We start from the raw sequence: 23,956 nt of genomic DNA on the forward strand, positions 1-23,956 counted from the left end.
CTCATCTGGGACTGACTGCTGTTTCCCTGAAATGGCACATAACTGCAAGTGTTAGAGCCAGTCTGAGAACTGCAGAACTGAGCCCAGAAATCTGTTCAGAGTTCCCTAGGAAGAGAGGCAGCAGCTCCAGTGTCCAGTGTTCCCACAGCCAGCCAGCTTGCTCCCTGCACTCTGCCTGCTGGTGCTTTGTGCAGTCAGATGAAAGGTGGCCCAAGCACTGTGACTGGCATTTCTCTTTGGAAATCAGTAGGCCCATGGAGCTTTTCCAACAGGCTGTGTAGCAACCTGCAGTGCCCCACTATTTTCCTCAAGGCTGAAGTAGTAGGCAGCTGCCAGTTGTTGGTCACTCTCCTCATGTTTGACACGCAAGTTATTGTTCTTGTAATCTTTTTTCCCCATATTATCTCACTTCATCATTTTCACATTGCTTAATCAGTGCAAAATAAAAGGTGACGTATGATTCACTCAAAGAAAGGAAACTATTAAGAGGGTTTCTCTGCAAATTACCATCATGGCATGATCATTTTTCCCAAGTTACATTTCTGATGATATTCTACACTATACTTTCAACATGTTAAAAACAGTGACATATAATTAAAGACAAACTGATAGGGCTCAAATTGACTGGATGACTGCAATTAACTTACTGAAAAAAATACTAAAGAAATCAGTTGTTTGATCTAAAAAAGAACTTCAATCAACTAATGTACCTTAAACAATATGTGTGTTAAGTTTTAGAGGGTTTTGTTTTACCTTTTGTAGGTATATTATGCCAGACTTCCAGATGAGAGGACGAGACTATGAGTGAAGAGCGCTCTGGAGATTGCGTGCAGTTCTTTTCCTGGGTCCAAACTGGACTGATCTGAGAACAATAATTATGAGGCTGACATGTCTGTTCTCCTTCATCTTGCTGTTTGGAGCAGCTGGGCTTGTTGTCTTCATTCACCTGCAGGATCCAGAAGAAATAGTTCATCAGCAGACACCAGGTTAGCATTCCTGTTTCTGGTTGGCTCGCTCACTCTTTCATGTTCAGTGTTTTAGACTTGTACCCTTAACATGTTTACATTTTCCACAGAGATTGCTTGAACACAGGTAAGTTTTGTTTGTTTGTTTGTTTGTTTGTTTTGTTTTTAATAAAGGCTATTTTGAGGTCAATTGACCACAAAAAGAAGGAAAAAAAGAGTTTGCATAAAAAGCATTTCCAAGAAACAATTGACTGATTATGCAGGAATCTTTGCCAAGGTGTTCTGGGTCCAGCTGGATAAAGTTAATTGTCTGCTAAAGTGGAGACCAAGGTCTGCTGCCAGTTATACTACTGTAAATCTGGGACTGAGAAATTCTGTCAAGGTTCAACTCTGAATACACCCTTCCCTGAATATGGTATTCAGTGTTTCATAGAGATGCAAGATAAGAGATGCATAAAATAAGTCATGCAAGAAGCTTAAAATATTTGAAAATGTATTCCTTTAATGTGCATAACTTCTATTAACTATTTCAGTTTCCATTCATAAGTGTGCCATATTCTCATGTTAGTAACTTTAAACAGTAAAAAGACAAAAAAAAAAAAACCACTTCACATTCATGTGAGAACTTGAAAACTACATGCTGAAGTAGTGGTTTCCTTTCAAACAATAGGCATGTAAGAAGTGTGAAAATGCACAAGACTTTTCTTGATTTCCTTACAGCCACTTTTTCTTTGACTAAGGCTGCAATGAAGGCTGGTTTAGAGCCTAGACAAATGTCAGCACAGTTACTTCAGCTCATAATAATACTCCTATGCACAGAGGTTCAGTCGTTGTGTTTGCTCATATATGCACTGAAATTCTCCTTTGACTGAATACGTGCTTTATAAAAAGTCAGTTCAAGTGACGACTTCATTGCACAGTCAAGGTGACTGTGTATATTTTCAAGATAAAATATTAGTAATATTTTTGAAGCAGCTGAATCCAAATACAAAATTACATTTTAAACAGTTTAAAATTACACTTTAACAGAAGTCCTTACATTATGTGCTAATTTCTGTGCCCAGGTTTATTAAGCGCATATTTCCATGTCACTAAACAATCTATAATATGTTTATTATTTAGTCCAATTGCACACCGATTTATAAAGCAGACACTCAGCTGAAACTGTAGATATAATGAATCATCAATGTGTCACGGAAAGCAAAGAATTAACCAGTCACTTCAGTGCTTTTCTAATTTGTTTTTGTATACTTAGATGCAAAATAATTTACAGATTAAAACTGACAGTACTGAGCATATTCATTTGCAATAAATACTGCTATGAGGTCTGTATGTTAATAAGAAAATAAAGAAAAAATCAGAAATTACACATCCCAAATTAGCCATACAAGCTCACTAGAGCAGCTTATATAGTTAATGCCCAAAATGGTGATTGCACAAAACGTGTAGTAGAGAGAAATCACCGAGATATCTCCACTATTGAGGTGCACACTGTGCAGGACCTGCCTTTCCACTTAGGAAATGTGGGATGGCTTTATGCTGAGAACAGACTCACCTTCATACTGTTACTGGCCACATATTCAGTGTGATCATACCATAACCTATGAAATTCAGATAGATCCTATAGGACCAGATTATATCTCCTTCAGTAACTGCAGGGACCCAAACCCCCAAGGATTTACGACAGGAAAAGATCATTTCCGCTTTTATACTTTAAATGTTATAACCAAAAGCCTCACATTAGCCTGCAGGGCAGGAAACCCCTGGCAGAAGCAGGCAATGGTCCAGTTGCCCCAGCTGGATCTGTTTTGATGGTGAGTCAAATTCCGTTTCTAAGACAAAGTAGCACTCCTGGTCAGACAGTCCCTAGGACTTAAAATATGTTTCTGCACAAGAGCTAACCTGTTCTCTTAACAGGTATCACTGGTTTTCCTAAAGACTTATCCTGTTCTCTTTCTCCCCCATCCTGCCCTCACTAGTCACTTTTACTTACATTGCAATCTCTTAAGTTTCCTTTCTCTAGGTCACTTAGTTCCCCTCCCCAGGCACAAACAACATTCTTCTGTTCGAATGTATGACAAGACAGCAGCCACGCAGAACAGTAATTCCTGAGTTCTATTCTCAGTCACATTCCTCTTGAACTGCTGAGTGTAATATACTGTAAATTATTACAGGGGATGTAACTGTTGAGTGGGACACCCAAGCACATTTAAATAAAGGCAAGTTTGAACTGAGGTCCTCTTCCCTTCCCTCCTTGCTGCACTCCTTGATGTATTCAGTAGCTGTCAGTAGGGTTCTTCATAGCTACAGAATGAACATCCCAGCAATGCTGTTACTGCCAAAGGTGTGTGATCAATTGCTTGATTCTCACATTCAATTACAATTCATGTTAACAGGAATCAGACTGCACCTTTGAGTAAAAGGTGCTCCATACAATTAGTCTTATTTCTGTTTGGCTGATTTTCATGTGCATTAAGTGCTTTCAGCTCATGGTGGACTCAGAAACTCACCTCTACTCTTTCTGAAAATGATACCAGTTATCACAAAAACATATTAGGAAGCATAAAGGACATAGGAAAAACAGTCATTCATTACATTGCAGAGAGAGTAGGCATATTTCATTGCCAGCCTCCTGTGAAAATCTGTCAATCACAAGAGACGTTTTGGTGTGCTGAAAAAGATGCTTCCCTTCCCCTCATCAGAGCATTTCTGCTCAAAAGGGTCCTTTTCTAATGGAGAGTGGATACTGCTATAATTTGCCTGTCTGATTGCTGCCTCAATAGAATTGAAAAAATGCATGTGTCATTAAGCTACTTAGGACAACAGATTTTTCATGGCAGAGCTTTATTGGATTAGCCTTTGGTTTTACATTTCCCATGTAGTCACTGTGCAGCAAAGTGCATTTGCAGGGGTTAGAATCTTCTGAGGAAAGCTCCAAAAAGTCAATAATGTTTCTTTTGCACTGAAAAGCACCATAGGAGAGTTTTGCATTGTCCAAAAGGGCATTTTTCACTGTTAGTACATTCAGTCATCTTTAATTTAAGATAGTACAACTTATGAAACAAGATTAATAAAAATACTTTGGTACTTCAGCTTTATCTGTCTGTTCCGGAAATTGCTCTTGATTGTTTTAGTCCTAGCGAGCACGATGGTGAGACCTTGATGTACTACTTAAACCAGTATAAAATCCACAGTCATAAAACTTTAAGTAATGCTTACATTACTTTCACTGAGCAAAGTACTCCTGACAGTAGCTGTTTGTGTTGATTTGTTACTATTCATTTATTCTTTCCCTGTGCTTCACATTGCTACCTAATTGTGATGCTGTACTGAGAAAGCAATACCAAAGTAATTTTCCACAACATTAGTTACAATTTTCTTCTGATCTTTCGAGTGAAACAATCCCATCCTGTTGGCTTCTGTGAGCATATAAACCTTGATTACATTTATCTGTTGGAAACCAATGCTTACAAAGTATATGCGCTCTGGATAGTGGGTGTAGAGCCTTTCTTGCTGATTGACAAACATTCTGCCTGTACAGTTTTATTTATATAATGCGTATCGCTCTGAGCAGATATATTTATGACAGAGAGCTATTTAGGATGGGCAGAACAGATTTCCCAAGCCAATACATAAAATGCTGTGGATATTCCTGTGGTCATTAAAGGGACAATAACTTCACTTAAAACAGACATTTTCTGGGCTTCTGTGGAGAGTGCTATTATTATGAAGAACGCAGGGTGAAGCAGGGGAATGGGTTCAGCACTGATATGAATGAGAGACAGTGTTACATCATACAGAAATGTAATGCTGTCCTGTATACATGTATAAAACTTTGCTTAGAGACAGTAAAAAAAACAGCTGGGGGGAGAGGGGGTGTAAGTTAAGCACATTTGTACATGGTGCACAAGGAAAACTTAGTACATACATTCCTACCCTAATGCTAATAATTCTTGCATATAGAAATCTCCTTTCCATGATAGGATATTAAGCATACAAGAACCTTACAGCAAGTAAATGTTCAGCCACTGCACTGCTGTGCTTGTGGTGGAACCATTTTCAGCCAGCAAGGAGCTTGTCCATGCCCTGTGGCTACCAAAGGGCTTCTCTGGCATAGTGACATAGTCCCTCTCTCTTGGGATTGGCCATAGAAGAGCTGATTGGACTAATGAGTGTCTTTATAGCCTTGTTCTGGGCCAATGCAGTGTTTGAGATCACCAACACTGTGAAGAACTTGGATTTGCAAGAGCTGCATTTGGGTGGTACAAGAAAAGATTACTTGGACAAACAAAATCAGTAGTAAGAGAAGAGTCTAGAGGCTGAAGCCATCCTGACAGCTCGGTACTGGATTTCAACTTCAGAGTTGCAGAACTGCCAGTCTATGGGCTGGCATGTGGTCATGAATACTAAGCGTGGAGTCATCAATCATGAAGAACTGCTTCCCGTGGGCATCAGGGATACAATACATACAACCGTACTTAGGAACGCACTCTACAAACTTCAGCCAGAAACAAAGGGGTACTCTAAAATGGTATCTATTTTTGTTATAGAAAATGTACCAAATGAAAAAGAGCATTAATATTTCTGTAAACTTATACTCAGACAGCAAATTACTTAATATGAGGCGATTAAGTCCATGGGAAACAATTAATGTTTAGTTTTTTGTTTTAGCCATATGATTACTGACTTCAAAAACCTCTAAGCTTTCAGTTAAAACTTTTAAGATGAATATATACAGATGCACATTCCCGTGGGAGCTGGTAAAAGGATTTTCCACATCTTAAATGTCGCAAGTTTGAAGCTCCAAAAGGGTGAAAACAGAGTAGAATAGAAATGGGTTTGCACTCTGTACCAACATTTAAAAGTCAAGCAGGAATATAACTAAGCCTGAAACTCATTTGACTTAGATTCTGCAGAGATTGTTCTCTTTCCTTCATCTACCAATTCTGAACACAATGCTGTCATTCCCTTTATTTTCTGCTTTCCCAAAGGTATGTTGGGATGGGGAGAGAGGAAGGAGAGATGACAGTCAGAAGGGCCCGCACATGAGTGCTATAGCAAACCTGATGGCACAAGAGAGCCACGGTGCAGAAGTCTTCTGTATAATGCAGTAGCCCTACAGTAAATACCAGTATTATATCTGAACTGATTCTTTCTTAATTACTTATTCAGAGCACACACATCTTCCTAGTCACAAATTACAGGCATATGCATATCTCCATGTTAGCAGTAAATTTCCATAATACTTTCCTAGTGCACAATGTACCACTTGTTTTTTATACTGGAAACTTTTTTATGAACACAATTGAAAATGAACTGGCAGTGATATATAATTTCAGAAGTAATTTTCCTACAATTTATAACTTGTTTTCTTTATGAACTGAGAGCCATGTACTCTGCCTCTCAACTAACAGAATCAGCAGAAATGGAGAACAAAAGAATTTGGTACAGGAGGCAAGTGGGCCCTGTGATGCACTTGTCAGGCACAAGTGCTGTACTGTTACTCCTCTAAGGCTAGCTTCCACAAGCTTAAGAGCAGTCACATCCTCTGAACTTCCCCTAGAGAGGAATATCCCTGTAAGCAGATTAGTTCCCAATGGTCTGCAGTTGTTGGGAGTAAAAGGAAAAGATCTTCTTGTCTGCTGAGGGAAGGCACTTGAGATGGAAATGTGGTCTTCTGAGTTTGATACTCTTAATCTGATCTTTTCTGTTGCTTGAAATGGTTGTTTTAGACTGACTGTGAACCTGGCTATTTTGAAAACTGGGATGTGCTGGCAGCAGCTTCATCAGTCTACCAGTAAAGAGAAATCAAATTGTCCAGATGGTTACAAAAGACACCATGCTGCCAGTGGAGTCTTGTTCAGTGCTGAAAACAATCACTTATCACCTGTTTTATCACCTATAATATGCAAAGATTATTTTCTATACCACTTTTCCCTGTTTTCATGACTATGGCATCTTCTTGGCAGCCTTATGAAAAATAAAGCATTTGTTAATGTGCTCTGCATCAAGTCATAACTTTTTTGTATCTTTTTCTCCCTCCTTTTTTTTTTTTTTTACAGTTTATGTTAACATGGTTTTAACAGCTAAAAAGTCAATAGTGAAGTCCATTAAAGCAAATACAGCTCTCAGCTATAACTTGAAGGCCACCATTTCCATAACCAGTATTTCCTGTCAACCATAGTGCTTCCCCAGAGGCTGAGCACTTGTGTTAGCCTGTGCAATTGGGATGTAAGGCTTCTGTGGTTCTTTCTGTCCTGTGCTACTGCTCAGACATTGCGTGTTATGGTGTTAGGCCAGGCAAGTCGCCTGCTAAATGCTTCTGTTTCCTACTACACAGGGGGTTTCCGCAGGGGATTGAATGTACCTAAGGACTGCAAGATCCTACCACAAAAATGCAAGACCAAAGCATCACAACTGCGAGATTATCCCACAGACCAGTGACTGGCAGCAGCTATAATCCCACTGCAGTGCTGCACACACATTAGATGCCTGAGCTCATATCCACTGCCCATTTATTTGATGGCATAAAGTCCCTGTCACCTAATCCCAAATGTATTTATCAGCATAAAACCAGAGTGATGCAGTGCTAAATCAGACTCACATAATATAGTACAGTTTCCACTTCCACAAATTTCCCTATCCCTTCTATTTCTGTGAGCATTTATTCTCAGATACTGACTGGTTAAAAAAAAGGTTTGATATTTCTTTTAAAGCCTACTTTTAAAAAATGTCAGAAGTTGACACTTCTTTGTTGTGTCTGGCAAAATAAAAAGTGACCTGCCATCCTAGAGCTGCATTCGTTCATGGTGCTTGGCAACATATCACAGGCAAAACTCAGCAGCACTGGGATATGTCAGAGGACTCCAAGAATGGCAGCTTTATGAAAGTACATTTCTAGGGAGCAAGGCTGTATGCTTCTGAGATTCCCCTATAAATTTGCAGGAGCATTACAGAAATAGGCAAAAGTTGGTCAACAGACCCTCACGTCACCTCTAAACACTCATTGGAAATGAGGCTATATCAAAGTTTCCATAGGAAAGGAAAGTTTCCATAGTAGAATTGATAGTCTAGTTTGCTTGCTTTTTAAAACCTGATACCACTATGAGGAGCTTAGGTAAGTTTAAAATACTTTCTGGATTTTTTAAATTTTATGCTATTAAAATTGTTTTATAACATACTGTGTACATTTCCATTCCTCAAAGTTATACTGTTCCCCTAAAAGCTTAAACAGAACTTCTTCTCTCCAGTAATATCATCCTTTTTCACTTAGTAAACATTAATTTTCCTCTCACGATTCTAGTGAAGCTTGAAATTAAAGGTGGCTTTCTTCTCTATTATGGCTTTCTTGGTGTATCAGCATCAAAACTGTCAGTTACCTATGAGAGCATAAAAAGCCAGACAACTTCTTGTGGACATCATTATCATGTTCTCTGAATTAATAATGTACTTACTTTTGAAAGCAAGCGATTGGTTTTGGATCTATCACCACTTGACATATGCAAGGTGATTAAATGATTTAAATTATGTTCTGTATAGCTCCTATCCTACACAATGCTAGCTCATAGCATCACAGCAGAAAAGAACTTCACTACCAACCAAGTAGACCGTTCAGTCTCCTCAGACACCTGAAGTGCTTTGCTGTCTGAGAGTCAGATATTCTGCATTTCATAGAATGAAGTCCCATCTTTGTCCCTTTTTTGCTTTTAGCTATTTAAGGAGACCCGTGTGGTGATTAAGTAGAACCTCTGCACATTAAGGCTCTTTTCCTCTTTTTTTTTCAGATTTGCTACCCATTGGCTGTTCATACCTACAGAAATTGAGTCATGTTGGGCTTCTGTTCCTGCTTTTTAGTTGAAAACTACTCACTTCATCATAAAACTCTTTGCAGGGACTGGCTAGATGATGTTTTGCTCTTTGTAGCACATCAGCACATCAGTATCAACAGACTTTGGGTATCCCTACACTATGAAACAAAACATGTTATACTACCCTGTAGGTATGCATGTACACAATGAACAATGCACAAGCTGGGAGAACATTAAGGGATGTTAAGCCCCCTGATGGAGCAGTGGGAACTGAACAGCTTCATGAGGAAAAAGAGCAAAGGTTACAAATGGAACTGCTCCAATACCCTGCTCCTATATTGTATTTCTCTACATTTCTCTTTCATGGAATCATAGAATGGTTTGGGTTGGAAAGGACCTTAAAGTGCTAGTTTCAAACTAGCATCTTCCACTAGACCAGGCTGCTCAAAGCCCAATCCAACCTTTCCATTCAGCATAACGATATGCCAATTACACAAAGCCCAGCATTTGGGATTTATGTAATGATGACATAAATACTGCTCGGAAAAAGTAAAGGTATATTTAGCTTTAGAATTATTTTAGGCTTAAATCCTCAGGTGTCTTGGGATGCCCTGCACCTGCTGTAGTCAGTGGCTGACTTTCAGTCCCACTTACATGGAAACAGAGAAGACAGACACAATACTTATTGTTGTGGCCAGGAGGAGAAACCCTATAAACCTAAGCAGAGGAAACCTGAAGTTTGCATGCTGGCTCTTTGAGGGGGTGGAAGTGGCTCCTTTTTTCAAGCTGTATGTAGTGCACAATGACCAAGATCCTATACACTGTTTCTCAGATTGTTTGGGGTGGTTTTTTTTTCTTTTTCTTGACTTGTTTGACTTGACTTTATTTGTTAATAAAGTTCTGTAGTGCATAAAGCCCATAAGTCAAACCACAGGAGAAATTATAGACAGCAATCGCAATCGCTTTGTGCAAACTGAATGCAACTTTAATTGGGTCCTCCTAATTGTGCATGCAGCTGCTAGGAAAAGCATGATGATGCTTATCTCACAGAAGAAAACAAATTCTTCTCATTACTCATCTGTAAACAAATGAAAAGGGAGATATTCAAGTAGTCACAAAAGTATATTCAAGTACACAAAAGTAAATACTTTCAGGAAGACACTACAGTTTTTGTACAGTGTCTATCAGAGCAAAGCAATTCTGTGCTCATTTTTACTTTAACATTGTTCATAATTGTTTAATATTTCTCTTGAATACTTTGGTCAGTGAGAACTCGAACAGGGCTGGGATTCAGAAGGCCAGAACAAACATGGGTGCCTCAGACACTAAGTTCACTTAAATGGAAATGGAGAAACACAGGGAATGGCCAAGATTAATACTGCAAACCAATCAAGAGATTTTCTATAAGCTGTTAAAATGAAACCCGTTCATTTAGCTCAAGAGATGTTAGTAACTTGGAAACAGGAGGCATCCTTAAGTCACAACCTAATTAAAATTCCAACCATTCTGCATCTATAAGCTGCTCATTTTCAAGCTATTGAAGAGAATTAAGTTCATGAAGAAAGTACAAAGTCAGGAATTGTTTAACACATATATATTGATGATGTGTTCAGTCCATATTAAACCAGCAATGGTATTCCCTCCTCCATAGGCATTTCTACCAGTATCTGCACTGCAGTAAATAGCTCAGAATGATTCTTGGAATTACTTATACTCTGTAGAAGAAAAATAAAATGAACCTTTAGCAAACCCTTATAAAAGCCTTCTACCATTAGCAAAGAAGAACATGTAAGTGGGAGAGAAACAGACAAAAAAAAAGGTGTGCACAGCACACAGAGAATGGTGAAGGAGGTATGAGAAAGTAAAGCTGATATCACTGTCTTTACTGTTCTTCACATTTGAACTTGTTTAATGAAGAGAAGTTTATGAGTTTGAAGGGTTGTTGTTGTTGTTTTTGTAGAAATGAAATCCAGAGACCAGTTTTGCCAGATATTTTAAACACTAAAAAGGGAAATCAAATTACTATTAGAGCAAAAATGCTTAATTAAATTAGAACGTAACACAAAATTCACTGCAGTTTTATAATTAATGTTAACAGACAATAGGCACAGAATCAGCATGTCTGAAGTTCCCAGGGGTACTAAAATGGAGAGACAGGAAGCGGGAAGGAAAAAGAATATTTGCTACATTAAATTCACAGTAGTTAACGAACTTAGAACTTAAATTTTTAAAAGCATTAAATGTTTCTCTTGTACAGTAATGATCTAATCAGATTCTACCTCCGTACACAAATCTGTGAGAGCCAACACCTTCTTACTGTCTTAGCATTTGCCAAACATATTTTTCCTCTTGCTTATTTCAAGAGATCAAATTATATATTCAGTATATTCTGATTGTTCTCTGCCTTTTCCTCTAAAGGCATTGGCTTCATTTCTTAATTGAGACCCAGTGGAGATAAGTTCACCGCAACACAATTTAATGAACTATGGAAGAGTTACCTTTAAATGCATGAGTATTCAGCTGCATGACAGAAAAAGAATATATCCTAGGTGATGTTCCAGTAGACAATAATTAACTGAGACACCTTCTAAAATAATACCACCCACACACAAACACAGCCTTTTCCCCCAGAAACTGGACAACACGTAAAGCAAGTTAATAAGCCAACGGCAATTCCTGAAAGGAGCTCAGTGGCACAACTTCTTTCCTCTGTGAAATCACAGATTAGGAAAGGGAGACCTGCAGCACAGAAGAGTAAATTTTACTCTTTTTCCTCTCTAACTTCAAAGGCCAAATTGAACTTGATTTTCCCTTCATATTAGTCTTGGCTGTACCATCACCATCATCCATTCCAAGTGCACAGAAGATTCTCCTTTTCACTCCAAATGATTTTGAGCAAAGCCAAAACCTGCCCTGTTTACTGCAGAGATCTGAGGATAAACTGCTGCAGCACTGGCTCCACTATATATTTTGATTATTACATTTTTTGCTAAGGAGAAAGAACTATGGCTTTTAAATGTCTCACATAATATAGCCCCAGGAGCAGAGCTGAGCACACTGCAGTCTCCCTGTTAGCAACATGGCAGCCTGCACACTGTTGTCCTTCTTCACCTTTCCTCATCTGAAACTGTCTATTCCAGCCCTGTAGCTGCCTTGCACAGCGGAACCACATCTGTCTCAGTTCTTCTATACTTTTGTTGCAACGTAACATTAATTGGATTTCACATTCCTCAAATTAGGGAGTGTGAGTCAAACTCTGCCTCCTGCTGAGTTCAGAGGGGTGCATTTATATGAATTTTTACAGCATTCAGCCCACCTTGATTGCAGCCCTCCATACGACCACAAACAGATAGTAATGATTATAATGGAAGATGTTTCACAATGAACTGCTGATGCTGTATTTCAGGAATTTTGAATATTTTAATCTTCATGGTGCCCACCTTTTCTGTCCTTTTAGCAACTAACCACTGATGTGAAAACATTCAAGGGCAGACAGTTAATATTCCAAGAGAAATCCCATTTGCTATGAGAACAACTTTAATTAGCAAGAAAAACATATTCTTGCAATTACTTAGAGCAGTCAGAAGCAAACACACTGATGACACTGGCCTTAATAGTGGCAAAATATTTACCATCTCCTGTCCCAATGGAGAAAGCGCCCAGAGTTAAAGGCTTACCTTGGGAAAAGGAAATCCTAAGCGCACATTAGCTCAGTTGTGTGTAACGACTGCATTTTCTTAGCCTAGTTACATGAGTCTGTCTGTGTATTTCTTTCATCTAACGAGCTGAAACTTCTTTTGGCAGTAACTTCACACAGGTCTCATGAAGGCATGGCGTTAGTCTTGCTGTGCCCAGCTTCTCCACAGCCTGCAGTCTGAGGGGGTGCAGCAGCAGGCAGCCTGCAGGGCTTGTTCTGGCACTGAAGGCCACAAGTCATTTTTTCTGATAGCGTTCCTCTATCACAATCAGGAGAAAACTGGTATTGTCTAATAAATAAACACACATTTCATAGTTGAAGCAAACTCACTTCTAAACAGGAATGGATAGAGGTAACTCCTGCTAGGGCTGCTGCCACAGGCAGAAATCAGTCCCACAGCAGCTGAAGAGCAGGGGCAGACAGCAGCAGGGCTCAGCCACCACCACAGCCCTCACGGCTGGGAGCTACTGAGAGGCCAGGCCTGGCATCCCCACAAAGCAGCCAGGAAGAGCTGTGCGCTGTACTTTCCAGTTTTGTTCTCCCTTCACGCTGTTCTATCTTACAGAGCTGAAATATGCCCTCTTCCTTAGCAGTAGGCCTAGGTAGAGCCTAATGAACTCACTGAAGATAACAGCTTGATTTAGCTGGTTCGTTTTCTCTGCCACAGGTTTAATTATTGCGCAGTTCTCTGGGCAAAATCGGATCCCAAGGACAATAGGGTTTTCTTACCCTCACCACAGAAACAGCAATAACAGCAGCCTGGGAGATTCTCTGTCCTCACAGTGGGCACTGCGGTGTCAGTGTCAGATGCGAGCTGACAGGGCAGCGATACAGCACGACTCCCAGAGGCGGGAAACACAGCACTGCTTCTTCAAATCAAATCTGCCATGTAGGTAATTTAGAGTGAGGAGAAACAAAGTTTTCTAGTTTTATTCTTCGCATTCTCTGAACTTAATACATTTCAGATGTGAAGGTGTTTGGCAGCTCACATGATACCAGCAGGGCTGCCAGGTCTGCAGAGTGTGAACGCCAAGGACCACTTGTCCTTGGCTCTGTGGGTTCAGCTAGGTGCTCGGCTCGCCCTGTTGGCGTTCCCCTTCTCCACACATCAACAGCTGGCAAGATTATTCAAGGAGAAAATAATGACTTTTAAGTGAATATTTAAGAATCTTTCCCAAAGTGCCTTTATACTGTTCTTAAATGAAAGTGTAAATGAGAAAAATAAATGAAAAATAATGAAATATCCAAGAGAGATTTGAACAGTCTCTCCATTGGAAAATTTGTTATTAAATTAGTCACTGGATATTCACTCAGCTCTATTGAATATCTACTGCAGCAAAGAAAACCATAAATACAGTGTGTACAAAAGTTTGTAGCAATATTTGTCAGGTTCATAAATCTCCTTTTTTTTTTCTTTGCAAATTTGTTTTTGTTATTCACCTTTCCATTCTTTAAGATGAATAGTATTCACAGAATTTGATTGCAGCTCAGCTTACTTAAGGGTGAAGCTGTGTAGAATTCTTTAAAAAGATAATTTGAAAAGTGTGTTTACATCCAAAAATGATCTTTCTAAACCAAGATATTTGAAATTAAATGTTGAAAAACCTTTCTTTTTGGAGGAAGGGGAAGGGTAAAAACACATAAAGGTAGAAACATATCCCCAAGTAGAATGAAATTTCACAGAGTCTACAAAATGATCCACACCAAAAGATAAGTAATATTACAGCAGGCAAAGAGGATGCTAAATTTTAGGAAAGCTAACTTCCAGCTCTTCAGGGAGTTAGTCAACAAAACTGCCCCTGGAAAACTCTTCTCAGGGGCAAGAGGCAGAGCGGAGCTGGCAGACCTTTAAGGAAGCTTTCCGCAGTGTGCAAGAGCTCTCCATCTCTAGGTGTAGCAAGTCAGGAAAGGAAGGCAAGAGACCAGCATGGCTGAACTGAGACCTGCTGGTCAAACTGAAGAGCAACATGCACAGGTAGTGGAAAGAGGGACAAGTACAGTGGGAAGAGCATAAGGAAGCTGCTGGGCTGTATAGGGATGGGGTCTGGAAAGCCACGACCCAGCTTGAACTAAACTTGGCAAGGGATGCCAAGAAGAACAAGAAAGGCTTCTACAGGTACTTCAGAAAAGGAAAGTCCAGGAGGGCATACCCCCCTAGTGAGTGGGGTAAGACGGCAAGACGGTAACAGACAAGGAGAAGGCTGAGGTACTTAACAAGTTTTTTCCCTTGATCCTCTCTGATAACTGCTCATCACACAGCCCTCAAATGTTTGGTTTGGTAGGAGGGGACTGGGGAAGCAACATCCCTTCCACTGTACGTGAAGATCAGGTTTGTGACCATCTGAGGAACATGAACATCCACAAGTCTATGGGTCCCGATGAGATGCATCCAGAGTCCCAAGAGAATTAGCTGATGTAGTCGCCAAGCCACTCTCAGTGATATTTATAAAGTCATAAGGCAATCAGGTGAAGACCCTGGTGACTGGAAAAAGCGCAACACCACACCTATTTTTAAGAAGGGTAAAAAGGATGACTCTTATTATCAACACAAGCTGGGGGATTTAAGGATGGATCACAGCCTTGCTGAAAAGGACTTGAAAATAGTGGATTGGCAAGCTGGACGTGAGCGAGCAATGTGCTCTCACAGCCCACAGAGCCAACTGTATCCTGAGTGCATCAAACGAAACATAGTCAGCAGGTCAAGGGAGGCAATCCTGCTCCTCTACTCTGCACTGGTAACGCCTCACCTGGAGTACTGCATCCAGATGTGGAGTCCTCAGTACAGGAGAGACATGTGCTTGTTGGATCACATCCAGAAGAAGAGGGCCAAAAAAATGACCCAAGGACAGGCTGAGAGAGCTGGGGCTCTGGAGAGAGCCTGGAGAGAGAAGACAGTGAGGTGACCTGATAGTGGCCTTTCAATAACTAAAGGAAAGATATCTACAAAATCTACGAGAAAAAAGGGAATATCTTTCAATATCTACAGGAAAGAAAGGAACAGACTCTTTAGCAGGGTCTGTGGTGGAAGAAAATAGGGAAATGGCTTCAAGCTTAAGGCTGGAGTAAGGAGAAAGTCATTTACAGTGAGGATGGTGAGGCACTGGAACAGGTTGCCCAGGTATGCCCCATCCCTTGAGGCTTGATCAGGCTGTGGGCAACCTTATCTAGCTGTGCTTGTCCCTGTGCATTGCAAGGGAGTCAGACTAGATGACCTTTAAAGGTCCCTTCCAACTCTAAGGATCCTATGATTCTATTAAGATAATGATATAAACCCTTTCTGAAGCAATCTAAATAAAATAATATCATGAAAGATGGACAGCAGTAAACCAGCCCATACCCAACAACCATCAGCTGCATTGTATGAGAGATGACCACGTGCTGCACCACAGCTGAGTGAGCACCTGCCCACAGGAGACTATTTTCAAAAGCCAACATCCTGTATATACAAAAATATGTACATAAACTAATATATATAAAACACACGCACAAAAACTAATGAACTCCAAGATATAACCTCACAATGTTTATCCAAAGCTTTATAGAGAAACTAATAGTTTTTTAAGTGCCACACAGATTTATTGAACTGAGAAGAATATTAACATAATATGCTAATGAAATCTGCATTTAATAAGATATATATCCATTCAAATTCTCAGTACCTTTCTGTCAGCACAGCATATTGCAAAAATGAACCATTGAGGCAGCAATTTAATCTGATATAAAATCAAATGATCCATGTTAACAAGACAATTAAGTAACTGTCTGAAACTGAAGAAAAAATTGTCAGAAGTTCACCAGATAAAAACAGGTTTTGAATAATGTGAAAGTGTGATTATACAGCAGGCAAACAGAGTTGTTTTTGTGATTAGAATAATATAGGTGGTAAATTAGATATCAATTTTAAAATATAGTAATTATGAAAAAAGCCTATCTTGGATGCTTCAAAACAGAAAGCAAAACTACAGATTACATAGTGTTTGCATTGGCCTATTGAAAATCCAGGGTGAATGCATTACAGGGAAATTAGCACTTGGAAAGGTTATTGATGGCAGTAAAATTGAAAATAGATGCTTTTTGCTGGACATGGCAAACAAAATGATGCACCACGTACTACTCAGAGGCTTGGTAGGTACTATTAGAGCAAGACATTATCATGCAGTGGATACACATCACTAGGAATTAAACCTTTCACTTTAAATTCAATAGCTTGCATCTAATAATATTATACATCCACAATTTGATGATACAGTGTAGGGACTTCTCCCCAGCAAAATATTATTCTAGAGGCAATCCACACACAGTCTTGTACAGGTCCCTCACAGCCACATTTGTCAACATTCCTTACACAAAAACAGCCCAGGTGCAGGACGTGCAGAGACACCAAGCAGCCAGCCTGTGAGTGCAGCTCTGATATCCTCATGTTTTTGCTCCTCCACGGTGCACTTGAGTGCAGTCAGTAAATCAGTATGGTCTGTGGACCTCAGAAGTCCATGGATTGCTTTTAATGTAATGAAGAGGTCCAAAAAACGGTAAGAAAAGTAAGCTTACTCCTAACCATCCTCAGTATAAAGAAGTTTATACCTGCACAGAATAGTTCTAGAGGTTTACAGACTAACTGAAGGCAGACACTACTGCTATAAGGGTACGACTGCCAGAAATGCTCCTAAAGCTATGTATTCAGTTCAATCCACAAAACAGAGGTCTCTAAAAGAAGAGTGAAGTAAAACCCAGCCCTTCCTGAGAGTGTACTATTAGGGGTGCTCCACGCCAGATACAATCACTCGTACTGCTAAAAACTTGTGTTAACTACCAGGACAGTGCAGGATCCACATCAGCAGTAAATGAACGTGCAGTGCACTTAATGGCCCTTTTTGCAGCCTCACGGGGCTTCAAGGGGAAAAAAAACACATTCCATTTCTACAGAAGCCACACCATATTTGTTTTGTCTCTACTGGGGGAACTTTTGAGGATGACTTTTCAGGAAGGATCATATTAGATGCACTTTAGCTGCTCGCAGCCAACCCATTTAACCCTCTAGAAAATGTAAATCTTCTGAGTCTCTTCTATTAACATTTAGCTGTGTTTCTGGAACAAAAGAAAGGTAAAGATTTACCTGGGGAAATAACAAAAGCTTCAGAATGCTCAGTCTGGGTTAAAATTCAACTTCCCTAATGGACAGCCTGGAAGTAAGACACACAGCCTCTGCTCTCCCTGCTCCAAGCTGCAGTGGCCATCCCACTTCCCTGAAGCCATGCAAGCCCTCCTGGAAGCTGGCATGAGCAGCCAGAGGCAGCACCCCACACTCCTGCTGGTTAGACCTTCCTGCTTCAGCACCCACAGCACCAGAGCTCCACTGTTCTCTGCAGGTTCCAGCCAACATCTCAGCTTTCAACCTTCTGTGCAGTGGGGGCACAGGATTGCTTTACCCACTCACATATAAATACTTTATTCCTTAACAATCATGTATGCTCCTAATGCATGTGAAGACTCACCTACCTGCGTCCTTAGAAAAATAGCCTGAGAAAACCTGATTCAAAGACCTCTGAAGTCATAGGAACTATTTCATTGACTTCCTTTGGATTTTGTCCAGAGTATTTTTCAGTTCCTTCGGCCCTTTTTTTTTCAGTAGAGTGGAACTCAGATTACAAAAGGAAATGCCCTGGGTTGTTTTTTTTTCTTATTATTGGTTAAAATTGATATTCACAGTGCAGCACTGTGAATCAGAGGTTTTCCCCAGATGCTTCTGATGCTTATCCTCCTTTGTTAAAGAGAATGCTACTTCATATAACAGAGCTGGTAGCCTCTATTCAAAATCTACCATGCTGCAAAGAATGATGTTGTCAGACAGACTGATCTTTCTCCAATAGCTTTTGCAGCACTTTTGTTATGAAGATGATAAGATAACACAGAAGAGAAAAGGAACAGGTTTAGAGTTTTAGGATAACAAAATACCAAGTGTGGCAAAGAATCATATTACTAACACCTGTATTTGAAAAGCTACAGAGAAAGTGCATTCATGGCTTTGCAGAAGAATAGGGGAAAGAAGAGTAATGTGAGCCGCTAAAATAAATACATTTTTGTGAAAAATATGAAAATAATTTTTGAAGAACAGTTAATTGTTTTTTTAATTGTTTTGGTTTAATTGTAATAACTGGAAAGAACACTGGCCCAAGACAGCACACCTTCAGCTTACAATGAAATGAATCCAAGGAACAATTAATACAATAAAAGACTGGGAACAGCATGTACACCTTGGTAACAGAGGTGCAGAGCAGCTGTCCTAGCTCTGTCATAGAGAAATTATGATTTTAATTCATTACACTGATTTACACTATTGTGCAGCTTTTAAGACCAAGTTGCGCTTCTTTGTTGAAGGTTTACAATGTAGACCTTTAGGTGCCATTTTCCAAACAGGAAAAAAGAAAATCCTAGTCTCCTACCATTCAAATTTAATTGGTAACTCTTAAGTGTAGTGGATTTAAGCTAGTGCTAAATACTTTGCAAAACTTCTAAATACAGAAGAGTAGGAATTAAGTCACATTGAGAAGTGCTACTTAAACTACACAAGGGACAAAGTCCAAGATTTATTAAGCAAACAACACATTCCAAGAGACAGCTTATGCAAGAGTGAAAGGGATTCTTCTAATACATATCGCCATCCTTCATGTCCCTATGCCCCAATTAAAAAAAAAAAGTACAGGTTGCCCATAGCTCACCTGACTTTGGTTAGATTTCCTATATCTTGGAGTTGGCCATTTTTCTATAAGAAAAAATACAAAAAAATACAAAAACGAACCAAACCAGACAGTATCAACAGTTCTGTTAAATAAAAAATGGATTTCCTCATTGCTGAGAAATTGCCACACTCTCCAGTGTGCCCCAAGCTGCAATATGCAGAGAAGAGCTGTTTTAGCACACTGATGGGCTGTTAAATGGTGGAGTGCATTGCAGTCTGCAGCCCAAGCTTTCTGGCATTCACTCATTCACTGTTTCTCTCTCTTAGGTACACCTAATGAAAAAATTTAAAAGGATCAGAGCACCAAATGGATAATGTACCTGGTGGGCACTTTTGTGAAGTTAAAAATGCAGCAGAGAGGAAAACAGCTTGTGCCACTCCAGACCTTGCTAGCTTTCCTACGTTACCACAAGTTGTAAAAAGCCACTGTGACCAACATAGAAAAGTAGTTATGCCAATTAAAAGGGTTAGAGTAATAATTTTGAAGTAGCAGATGTCTAACTTGTCATTTTTAAGTGAAGTCTTTTAACACAATTTCTGTATTTTTTTTATTTTTTTGCAAAAAGTATTGTAGCCTGCAAAATCCTTATAATTAAACACCTATCAGAGTGAATAGCATGAACTCGAGTTGAGGATTAGATGATCTTATTCCTGTAATAGGATTTGCCTACTAATTGTCACTGAAATGACAGAAGCCTCTGTTAATAGGAGCACAGAAATTGCCATGGTGGCTCAGATCAGCGCTCCATCTATCTGGTAAAATATCCTGTCTTTAGCAATGAGAGGTCTGATATGAATTAGAGTAAAATGCAGAATAGTCTGCTATAGAATAAACTATTATCAAATAAAGTTTCTTCAATATTCTCCCTAGTGAAAAGACAGGTTATGTCCTAACACAGGAGCAGTGGTATTTCTTAAGAAATTCCTTGCACTTTAGCAAAGTACCCCAATTTTTTTTCATTCTTCTTCATAAAATTCTCCCTCCCTGACTCTGGAACAATCTTTTATCTCAGCAAGCACCCTGAGCTGCTCAGGGCATGGCCATGAGGCCTCCCCCTGCTCTTCATTCAAATACTTGCAGCATTATAGCCACACCCAGAAAACCTTGGAACTCAGAAACTGAGAGCAACAGTAAGGAAACTGTAACTGAATTTAGCAGCAGCTGATGTTAGAGCAAACTCGGATCTTTACGCAGGCTCCCAAGGAAGATGTAAGCCCCAGCACCTTCCCTAGACATACCAGTCACAAGGAACAAAGCACCTCTGCAGGCTCAGCAGGGTCCTGCCATTCCTGCCATGCCACTGCACAGATACTGTGTGCAAGCGACGAGGATACCAAGGAGGAAAAAGAATGGAGGTGGGTGATGTCAGAGGAGAGACTGACTGTGATCAGGGCTCAAAACAGCATCTGCCCACAGTGTAGGTTACAGATCAGTCAATTCCTGACTTCACTTGTAAGACGCGATCATTTAATGATTTGCAATTCTGGTTTCTTTATATTCAGGGGAAAAAGCAATCATTCAGAAAACTTACACCATGCTTTTTGCAGTATTGTTTGTGTTCCATTCCATGAGTAAGGCAAAAACAAGCCCTCAAAGCAGAAAGCTGCAATATCAAGTAATTATATTGCAATATACTCAAGCTCTTTCAAATAATTAGTTAGTCAAACATCTGCTGCAAATTAATACTGGGCCAAACTTGTCTCTTGGGTAATTCAATGGACTTTGGTACCATTAGGTAAGGAATGATGTGTTCCAAGATGTTTACTGTCTATGGATAATTTGCTGTATCCTCCTTGCATTGCTCTAGCTTGAAATCCTCTTGCAGTACTGTTGCTATTTACTAGCTTCTACTGATGCATCCACTTTTTCAGGCTTAACTCAAGAAAATTCAAAATGCATACAATACCAAGGAAATGAATTTATTCAATAAGCACTGCAATGTCAACTCTTAATAATTCTGTAACGTTGGAATAAACAAAGGCAGAAATTATGCTTGCATTTCTAGCCATCAGTAAAACCTTATGAATCTGCAAGGACTCACATTTCACCATATAAAAAGTGATATTAAGGCAACTCTTAGCTTGGAAAATTCAGAGTGCATTTTAACCAAACAACAAATGAAGCTAATATGTATTGACTGCATTAACAATTCATAAATGCACAGAAAGGAAATAAACAGTCTTTAATGCCATGTCTTTGAGGCATTGATTAAACTCTGTAGATGCTGGAGTGTCACTCCAGCAGCTATTCAATAATCCCAGTGTTTGTCCATCAATGTCCTTTGCCATTGGTCTGACTGTCCTGCTCAGGTTGGCAGCTATTTCAAAAAATGAACTGTCACCCTGGGACAATCAATTAATCTAGCATGAATTGCTTGACCGAGTCTTCTAATGAATGTTAACATGTAAACACTTGTCAGACACGTTGCAGACCACAGAGTTTGTGTGACCACGTTGGTGTCTGGGAAGCTGACTGGCAGTGAAGCCGTAAGCACAGGCCGGTCTCATTGTGTTAATAATGCACACTGCTCGCAAGCTCGTCTTTAAAATAGATTAGCTAAACCTGTAGTGATTGCATTGATTTTACAATCTTCTCCTCCTTGATGGAAATGAGTGGGTCTTAGCAGGAACAAGTCCTACCGGAGGGAGCCCAGTATGCATTGTCTCGGCCTGTGTGAAAGGTTAATGCATTTTCATGAGCCACCACCTCCTCTCACACACAAGAGCAATTTATATCCAAAACCTGTAATTACAATGCGGCTTAGCAACACCCCAAAAATCCTACTGCTACTTCAGTGATAAGCTTCAGTCTTATGGATTACATTTGTTAAATTAATAGTAAGACTATGCAAAAGTTCTCTGTGAAGATCTACAATTTAATTATTTTCCATAAATACAGTCTGTCAAATCACTTTGGCTGTGATTAGCAGAAGGCCGGAGGGTAACTATTTCAGTAAGCAATATTTATTACCTGCTGAACTCCATGGGAACCTCAGGCATGCTAAAGTATCAATTCTGTTCTCCAAACTTATTCTTGAATCTTTAAATAAATCATTTGATTGTCTGAGCTCTTAAACAGGAGAGGTTAAAGATTCTTCTGCAAAACAAAAACATTTTATACCTAAAGTAACTGGATTTTCACAACAACACACCAGAGTTCGTTCCTCACATTTTGTTTCAAATTTTTTTCCATTGAAACGTCCAACAAAACCCCAAAAAAGAAAAAAAATCAAAAAGACTGTGTTTTTCTGCATGCAAACACAAGTGTTTCATATATAAATACATTTCTTTTTGGAACACTTCCACTCCTGAACAATTCCCACTGAACTAACTGCACTTTTTTTTTATACCAGAACACTTATTTAGATGAATGGTTATGGATTTAGGAGTCCAACTGTAGTCAGGCTGGTTGTAAATTCATTGCCTCCAGTCATGTTTTTATAATTATGAGCTTTCCCGTGCCAGTGTGTGAGCAGAACTCCCCTCTGATTAACATGAGGAGGTATGCTGGAGTCTGGCCGCATGACACAGCCAAGCATCAGCAAGATTTTGCATACAGAAAAGATTTTACAATATGTCCCTTTTTTAAATTCAAAATCACAATTCATGGACAGGAACTCTCTTTAATATTTTTTTAAAATGCTGTCCCTACTCTGAGCACATTTCTGAAAACGCATAAAGCTAATTTAAACATGCAAAATGTCACTCGGTACCTCTCTGCCACATGCCAGTGTTTGCAAGTCTGCAGGAAAGGGCACCCATTAGGTACAGGAATATGCAGGATGTATTCCCTTCTGGTACTGGCACACATGAGTTAAGCATATGGGAATGTGTGCAAGCCACGGTATGGCACATTAATTTAGAAGATCTGACATTTATGAACTTGGATTAAACTGCTCGTCATGAGTACAGATTCATGTTTCTGGATGACTTTACCAAGAGCATCTTGGACAGAATCTGTGGGATTGTTCCATGAGGCACCAGAAGGGGTAGCGGCACGCGTGGTCCTGTCAGCCTTGGATTTCTCTGAATACGAGGAGCCTGTACACCAGCAATAGTTCTAGGAAAATGCCATTTTAATTATAATATTTGTTATTTAGCAAATTCCATCTCTGAAGATGGTGCACAGTAATGTGAAATCACGTGCATTTTCAGGTACTAAAGGCTCAAGGATCACTGCAAGGTTGCTCATAGATATGGACATTCAGAATGTAATTTGTTTAATAATTCTAAACACCTCCAACTGTAGAAATGGCCATAAAGGCACACTTTGTGAAATTGGAGAGGAAGCCTATACACAACCTACCACAGTTATAATAACAATTGAAGGACCATAGAATCATACAATGACTTGAGGTGGAAGGGACCCCAAGGATCATGAAGTTCCAACCCTCCTGCCACATAAACTTTGTTTCTACATTATAATGCTGTAATTGCTTGTTAGTGCCTAAATATTTTTAACATCCTTTGGGGAGAACTGGGGAAAATACTGTGTTGTGCAAGAACATATATGAGGCCAAGGCTGAAATTCAGTTTAAAAAGTTAATCCCAATGATTCTCTGTCTCTATCAGAGATCACTGCTATCATAATTTGGATAGCCCCCTCCTCCTCCCCCCCAAAAATTTTTGTTTTCAGTCACTTACAGGACAGTTATGAGTGAAACAGTAACAACTTTTCCTGAGTTATAAAAAGACCAAATCAGTTCTCCAGCTGCTTCAGCATATTCTATGTATGTATCCACCATTTTTC

General features: G+C 39.6%; 1 protein-coding gene across 1 annotated transcript in view; it reads left to right on the forward strand.

Annotated features, from left to right (window-relative positions):
- The window catches only part of CHST8 (carbohydrate sulfotransferase 8), a 136,102-nt gene that overhangs the window by 10,633 nt on the left and 101,513 nt on the right, over positions 1–23,956 (forward strand). Inside the window, exon 2 of the mRNA XM_031615344.2 lies at positions 763–986. Within this exon, the coding sequence (XP_031471204.1) occupies positions 878–986 (109 nt within the window). The 5' untranslated portion in view covers positions 763–877. The remainder of the gene's footprint in view (positions 1–762; positions 987–23,956) is intronic.

Source organism: Phasianus colchicus, chromosome 13, assembly GCF_987193195.1.
Source record: "Phasianus colchicus chromosome 13, bPhaCol1.hap1.1, whole genome shotgun sequence".
Taxonomy (NCBI): Eukaryota; Metazoa; Chordata; class Aves; order Galliformes; family Phasianidae; genus Phasianus; species Phasianus colchicus.